General features: G+C 41.7%; 1 protein-coding gene across 1 annotated transcript; it reads left to right on the top strand.

Annotated features, from left to right (window-relative positions):
• The first annotated feature begins 219 nt into the window (after positions 1-219).
• LOC113018164 (zinc finger MYM-type protein 1-like) lies at positions 220-7,033 on the top strand. The gene is made up of 2 exons (XM_026161227.1): positions 220-1,628; positions 1,864-7,033. Exon 2 carries the CDS (start codon positions 4,782-4,784, stop codon positions 6,390-6,392), a length of 1,611 nt encoding a protein of 536 aa, XP_026017012.1. The 5' UTR covers positions 220-1,628; positions 1,864-4,781; the 3' UTR covers positions 6,393-7,033.
• Positions 7,034-8,289: the final 1,256 nt, after the last annotated feature.

An 8,289-nucleotide genomic window follows, 5' to 3' on the forward strand; every position in this document is an offset into this window, starting at 1 on the left:
GGAGGAGCATCTACCATGACTGGTTGCAGGGTGAGGGGAAAGAGAAGAGATGAGCTCAGAGAGACAAGAACAAAATGGAGAGACAAAAGTTAAGGACATGCAGTAGTGACATATAAAAGCATCAGGAGTGAAAAGAGGGGAGAAGAAAGCAGAGCATCATGGGAAGTCCACCAACAGCCTGAGCCTATAGCAGCATAACTAAGGGATGGTTCAGGGTCACCTGATCCAACTCGAACTATAAGCTTTATAAAAAAGGAAAGTTTGAAGCTGATCTTCAAAGTAGAGAGGGCGTCTGTCTCCTGAACTCAAACTGGGAGCTGCTGTCACACCCAGTCCAACATAGCCAGGCTTTCTTTGCTGCTTTGACAAAACCTCAAATCCCAGTCAGAGATGATGAGCATCACCACAGTGATGATCATTTCTCTGTAACCCAGGCTTTCTGCTTCAGGATCTGTGCAGGCTCACAGAACAAGGAGACCTTTAAACATCATTTCACTAAATGGATGGACTGAGCTCAGCCTACAGATGAACTGGTGCCAGAGATCATAAAGAACATCAAACAGTCAAATTCAACACTTTTAATGGAAATATGAGATTAATGCTGCAGACAATCATGAAGCTGCTGAATTCATGAACATCAAGAATGCAGCGAGTGGTAAAATAAAGATTTGACCTCAGTGTGCTCAGTGTTCCTGTCTATTCCTAACATATTCCTAACATGATAGCTGCACTTTAGAGCTCTAAAACTGGAACTGACACATGTTTAAACTCTACATGTTACTCAGTACATTCAGTTCTGACACTCGCCCACAGTCCAACAAAGGAAACATGGAGATCACATCAGTTTGTCATCAAAGTCTAATTATTAGGGCAACTTAACCTGTTATTATCTCGTTAACTCATTAACTGATTAACATCAGCAATTATTTTAATCACAGTGTTTAAAATCATGATTATTGTGAAAGTGCTCACTGGCTCTGAATATTACAGCCATGGGTCACAGGAGGGATGTTGACCAGTGCTGGCTTGAAATGGGCGTCATTATGCGTCTCAGCCAATGGGAGCATTGAGGGTGGGCCTAATACTACTGCAGCGCTCACATGACCCAGGACAGAAAGAAAGGGGCGGGAACAGAAACATGGAGACAGGTACAGATCTTTGACATGTTCATTTTAAACTGTTCCAGGAGGCAGTGTTGATACAACTAAAGTTATCTGTTGTTGAAGAAGTCGGTCTAAGGAACGTTCTTAGGATCAACAAATGACGGCATGTATGAGCCTCAAGACGCAGCATCACAAGAAGAACACATGAGCTGTAGAAAAAGGAGAGGCTATGAAAGCCACGGCGTTACAACATGAACCAGCTGTTGGTCTCTCTGGAGACTACTGGGCGTGGCTGGGTAACCATGGTTACCTGTGAGTTACAGAAACGTGCAGAACATGTGATTCATGTTGCACAGCAGTGGGACATTTGAAATACAGTCAGCACACTCAGTACAGATAGTGCATCAAATATGATGCTGCTGCCAGACGTCTGCCTTTGAACACGTCCCTGCATCGCGCACAACACCAAGGTTGCCATGGCAATCCCAGCTGACAGGGACAAAGTGCACAGCTGGAAGCCTGCAGGTATATTTAACGTGATGTATTTCTCAGTGTCCTGTCTGTGTGTGAGAGACAAACAGCCTCTGTATGTGTGTGTAAATACAGCATGAATATGTAGAGGACATGTTTGTGGATATAAGTAAATGAAAGCTCTGCGTCATTTTAATCTTCTTGTTTCTGTTGCAGGTCTGTGACTGAACTTCTGGGAGGAGAAACGTTGGTTTCATGCTCTGTGATTCTATTTTGTCATCTCTCTCAGGTGATGGAGAGCTCAGATGATGACCCCGCCTACGTGGTCAAATTCAAGTCTACATTCAGAACAGACCTGGAGACACGCAAGCAAAATGCCAACATTGTATATGTGAAAACTGCTGCTGGAGCCAGATTCAAGGAGCTCAAGTGTTTACCCAGATCTTACTGAACTTACTGCAGGAACAGAGGGTTGTTGGAGGGAAACCTGTGGAAGCAACAACATCCGAGCCACCAGAGAAGAAGTTGGCCCTGTTGGTGCTTCATCAGAGTGTGAACAGGAGGAAGACTCAGCTGAGAACAGTGTGGTGGATACAGAGCAGAGCCCACCATCAGTACAGAGGCCTGTCCATTAGAGTGCTGCTCCAACATGCAGCACATGTACTTGGCCACAGCTGCAACATCTGTACCTGTGAAAGCTTCTTCTCTGTTGCTGCTCATATTGTGCAGAAGAAGAGAGTTTCTTTATCATCAGAAAATGTCAATGAGCTTGTGAGTCTTAGCAGCTGGCTCGGTGCAGAGGAGGAAGAACATGTCAAGTCAGAGGAAGATAAATGCAGGTCATGTTGTCAACTCAACCTGGACTGTTGAAAGAGTTTTTCTTTGTCTTGTTTCTGACTGAGATTCTCCAAAGGAAATCCAGCACAAACACACACTTCACACACTCAAAGTCCTGCACAGTAAATGAGCTGATGAGCGTTTGTGCTGCTGCCTGATAACAGAACAATAGTTCTGCTGCTTCCTGTTCTGGAAACACACATTTATAAATGTTCACTTGCTGTTGATCAAAGGTATGTTGGTGGCTCTGGACGCTGAGGGAACTTTGTAAAAAACTAGATCAAATGTTAACGTCCTGGCAGAGGCAAAGAACTTTGATTTGATATTTGATTAGATTCATGTTTCAGCTCAGACTGACAGAAATATTTGAACTGCTGCTGTGTTAAAGGGAACACTGCTGTTAGAAAGCACCTGATCTGTTTCTGCACACTGAATGTTGCACTTCTCATACTGCAGTACTCACTGGCGTGCACAGATAGAGACGAGGTGGTGCTGAAGCACTTGCCCTTTTGCCCTCAGTCCAAAAAAGTGCCCTTTTGAAAGACGTGATTTTTTTTTTAAAGCTGCGCGATTTAAAAAGGTGTGAAAATAATGGCTTGATTTGTGCCCCTTCTTCAAAGACACCCGAACCCTGTCGCTTTTTCACTGTCACCGTGTCACGTGAACACGCTTGCAGTTCATTTGTTGTGAGGCGTGTAGCAGTGGCATGACATAGGACTACTTGGAGTAGGCATAGTAGGCTAACTATAGGGACTGGGAGCCACGGCGGACAACACGGCAGCTCTTTCCCTTCCCAACCAGTCAGGTAACCCATGAATCGAGTGAAATTATTCTGTTTGCCCTCTAAGACCAACCTGCAATTGTTTTGTTGTGAAGTAGCCTGTCAGAAACTGCACATGACAAACTTTGCCAGCTTGCCCCCTCCATATGGATAAACAAAAAAACGACACATTTAAAATGTAACCTAAACCATTTAGGCAACCCCACTCTCCATCAATTCCGACCTTTTTGCATACACTATTGAAAATATCACGTTATGCTATAGGCTACATGCCGTTAGCCAGAGGGCTCTTTTGAGCCCATTTTTCGTTACAAATTTTAGGATGATCTCACGGAAATCTGTGAATAAATACAAAGTTTTCAAACTGAAGTCAGTGACGGGAAGACATCACACTTTTTAGAGATGGAACTGCAGAAAAACCTAAAACCTTGACATGATTATGAATAATAGAATTATGGACGTTTCTCCGTTTTTGTGGATTAGCCTTTCCATAACTAACGTCAGCTACTGTCCTACTTTGGTAAGATTGAAATTAATGTCTTTGACTGTCTTTAGTAGGTGTCTCCTGTGAGAAAGTTAGAACACCGTCCAACTGTCTAAAGATGCAGTCTTTAGCCTAACTGGTTGTTACTGACTCAGCGATGCTCGCAGACATTTACGCACTGTGTTGTGACCTGATTGTGACAGAACAGTGACGTTGTTATTGGTAGTTTGAAGGGTACGGTGTTGGGGGTGGTGCATGTTAAAAGTTTTGAGAAGCACTGGTTAGACATGTTAATTTTTTTTGGTGTAACATATTGGCAACATTAAGACATTAATTTGCTAAAGGAAAAATAGGCAGTTCCCAATTGCCTGTGAAAACGACCATTCTGCCCTGTTCTTGTAATGACCACAGTCAGTCTTATTCGTTCTCATACATTTTGGTCTATTTATTTACTAATTTCAGCAAGCATAATGCCTAGGAAAGAGAGGCTGAGAAAGGAGAAAGAAAGGGATCTACAACAGGCAGCCCAGGGAAGCAGTTCTCTGCTCTCCTGGATGAAAGCAAAGGAAAATGAAGATGAAAGGTCAGAGTCAAGGGCAGAGTCAGGTTCTATTTTAATGTTTTAATGTAACCTGCTTCTTGCAGTTAATTCTATTGGAAAATCTTAAAAGCTGTTCACACTTAGTTTTTAATGAACTTAATCAGCAGGCATTGAGCTAACTATTATTTTGTACCTACGAAAGTTATTTCTATGTTACAAGACTTGCAGTATGGGTTATTATTAAAACTATCTGTTTAAGCTTATTATTATGATAAATAATAATACTATTATTATTATTATTATTGTTCCATTGTAGTCAGTCACACCAGGGAAGCAGCTCTATGCCATCTACCAGCATAGCAGAAGAGGGAGATATAGAAACAGATGAAGCCGCGACCAATGCAGCAACAGGTTCAGTTAGGCCTACAGACACTGATGTAGTGCTCTCTGAAGACCACAATGAGGAAGAACAGATCGATCACATAATGTCAAAGTTAGCAGCTTTACAATACCCAACAGATCCAACACACATTTAAAATAAAGCGCAATGACAGATACGTTTCAATGTGCTGCAATGTGGGCCCATGTCAGCCTGATATACCTTACCCAAAAACTGAGGGGAGATCATTCCAGAAACAGTGGTTTTCTGCTAATGTGTGGCTGGAATACTCACCCACTGCTAATTCAATGCATTGTTTTAGTTGTCGGCTTTTCCTCTCGGATGAAAAATATAAAAGCAGAACAGCCTGGACAACTGATGGCATCAGAAAGTGGAGTACTGCTCTTGAAAAAATCAAACAACACTCCAGCGCAGAGATGCACATGACAAGCATGGTTAGATGGATCAATTTCCAGAAAAAGGCCCTTCAGTCTGCATTTGATGTTTCAGACGTAAAAGGGGTGGAAGTTAGAGAGCGAGAGAGGCAGACAAACAAAGAAATCCTGACAAGATTAATTGACCTAACAGTGTATCTTGCACGTCAGGGACAAGCATTCCGAGGTCATGATGAGAGTGAGTCCAGTGATAACCGTGGCAATTTTCGTGAATTAGTCAATGTATTTTCCCGCTACGATAGTGTGCTGAAAATGCATTTGGAAAAAATTGCCACAGTTAAAGCCACCAAGACAAGGCCCCAGGTGTCACTGCTTTCCAACAGAAGTCAAAATGACATCATTGCAGCACTAGGAACTTACATCAGGAAGGAGATACAACGTGAAATAAAAGAGGCTGAAATGTATTCCATTCTACTTGATGAAACCTCTGATGTTTCACACAAAGAGCAAGTGTCATTTGTTGTGCGATATTTTCATCATATGCAAATAAAGGAGAGATTCATCGAAGTGTGCAATGTTGATACAACTACAGGCCAGGAGCTGGAGAATACAGTGTTCTTGCTTCTGCAAAAGAATGGCCTAGAGATGAAGAACATGTATGGTCAAGGCTATGATGGAGCAGCCAACATGAGTGGCATGTATAAAGGTCTCCAAGCTAGAATCCGTGCACACAATGAGAAGGCCCTCTATGTGCACTGCAAAGCCCATTGGCTCAATTTGGTACTAGTGGAGGCATCAAAGTCCAGCAAGCATTTTGTGACATTTTTCAACTTGGTGGAGAAATTGTATGCCTTTTGCTCAGGCTCCCCAAAGCGTCATGCTGCCTTGGTCAAATTTCAGGAGTCTCTCTTTCCTGGACAACGTGTTATGGAGCTCCAGCAGCTGTCAGATACTCGATGGGCTTGCAGGGAAAAAGCACTGAAGGCACTTCAGAGAAATTTGAAAGCCATTTTGATGCTCCTTGATGACATCAGTGACAGTGACCCACCTAACCTGGCCCAAGGTGATGCTCAGATGTACAGAAATGCCATTAATTTTATGTTCATTCTCTGCATGGAAATCACCACACCAGTATTCGAAGTCACTGCTTTGGCATCAGATTCTCTGCAGGAAGAAGGGTTGGACCATTCCACTGCCTACAAGGTAATTGATGGTGTGCTTCACACATTGCAAACCATGAGGTCTGAGGAGAAATTTGGAGAGATATTTAGATGTGCATCAGAGAAGGCAGAGAGTTTCAACATTCCAGTACCTACCGTGGTGCCTGGTCAGGAGAGAAAGCGGAAAGTTCCAGTGCGTTTCCAACACAGCACCAGTGTCTCAAGTAGGTGCTCAGTTTGAGTCAGTGGAGGCATATTTCAGGAGTGGTGTATATTTCACCTTTCTGGACATCATGACTGGGGAACTGAACAGGAGGTTCAAAGGGGACAATACTGGAAGCCCAACGGCCAGAATCATTCAGTCCTTCCAGCCCTTAACTGTGCATGCTAACTGGGTAGGCCCACCAAACCCAGAAGCCATTGAAGCTGTCCACATCCTCTGTGAATTCTATGGAGAAGATGAGGACCAGCTCAAAACATAATTAAAGGTCTTGCACTCCAGCTTTAGTTCAAAAGACCTCAGAGAATTATTTCTGATACTGAGGGAAAACAATGGCCAGCTGATCTTTCCTGCCTTTGTCAAAATGATTCAGATCTACGCAACACTACCAGTGACAACTGCGACAGTTGAAAGATCTTTTTCAAAGCTAAAAATAATCAAAAATAAACTAAGAAGTTTGTGTGGAGAAGAAAGGTTGTCTGATCTCCTCTTGTTGGCCATTGAGAAAGATGTGGAGATCAATTAAAACGAGGTCATCAACATCTACAAAGACATGGCACCAAGAAGGATGCTTCTTTAGAGCAGTACACTCCATTTAATGGACACTTGAGAATATGTATGTATATAGTTTAGAGTTGGATACAGATTTTATCTTTTTGTGGTGTGATTTTTGATTTTTAGAGAATGTTTTGAAATAAAAGTCAAATTGAATAGAATAGAATTCAACTTTATTGTCATTGCACATGCACAGGTACAGGGCAACGAAATGCAGTTTGCATCCATCCAGAAGTGCTTTAGTGATATAGATATATTACAATATATATTAGCAATAGTATAGATATGTAAGTATATTACAGAAATGGGTCTATTATGGTATGTTATAATGTACACGGTATGAAGTATGTTGTGAATATTCTATAACTAAGTATGTACAGGCTGTAGTGAGTACAAGCTATGTACAGGCTATGAGCAGGATATAAATATGAAAAACTATACAGAATATGAAATAAATAACTTTACAGAAATTTGAGATATACAGTGTCGAGGAGGGAAATTATTTTACTGCTATTGTTAAATAATTGTCATTGCATTAATAATATAATCTGCAGCATGGATATTGCATTCCAAGGTTTAAACAGTGTCTCTTTCAGAAAGACTGAGTTGCAGGCTGACAGGAAGTTGTATGCAGAAGTGAAAGCAGGAAGTTATTTTGAGCCGCAGGCTAAGACGAGGCTTTAACAATGTAACAGATAGCTTTAAGAAGGCCTTAAGCAGCTATGACTATTTTATACACAATGCATATCTGTGCTTATTAAAGAGTTGGAGCTCGGTCAATTAATTGGGGGTCGGAAGCTTTGTTCGGCGCGATGTTCGGACAATCTATTGTGCAAGTGACTTGGAGCCATAGAAGGAATTGCAATACATGCTTACAAAACACTTATATATCAGATCATTTTATATTAAGGTTTTAGTAGAGGTTCTTGATTAAAACATTTATTTAGTAGAAGACATACACATAGTCTCAGTGAGCTTCTGGTCTGGTAAAAGGTCAGAAGTGCAACAGGTGAATTGAGAAAGAGCATTTGAGGACGAGACACAGACAGTAGGTGAAGAGGTGACACAAAGAGCATGTGAGGTCAACACACACACACACACACACACACTTTAAATTAGATTTATTTAGAGGAAGAGGTTAGTTATGTTTGGCTGTAACTGCAAAATTGTCTTGGTAAAAGAGGAACCGTTTCTTGGTGTCTCGGCAAGAAAGAGGAACAAGACAAGAACTGAAAGGTAGACAGGAAGGGCTAGCCATGAAAATAGAAGATGATTTTCTAGGTGAAAAGTCATGATGATGTTGATCTGATCTATGTATAAAATGTATCTGTGACGCATGAAGGGGCGTCAGTAAACAAACCCT

The sequence above is a fragment of the Astatotilapia calliptera genome, unplaced genomic scaffold (assembly GCF_900246225.1).
Source record: "Astatotilapia calliptera unplaced genomic scaffold, fAstCal1.2 U_scaffold_47, whole genome shotgun sequence".
NCBI lineage: Eukaryota > Metazoa > Chordata > Actinopteri > Cichliformes > Cichlidae > Astatotilapia > Astatotilapia calliptera.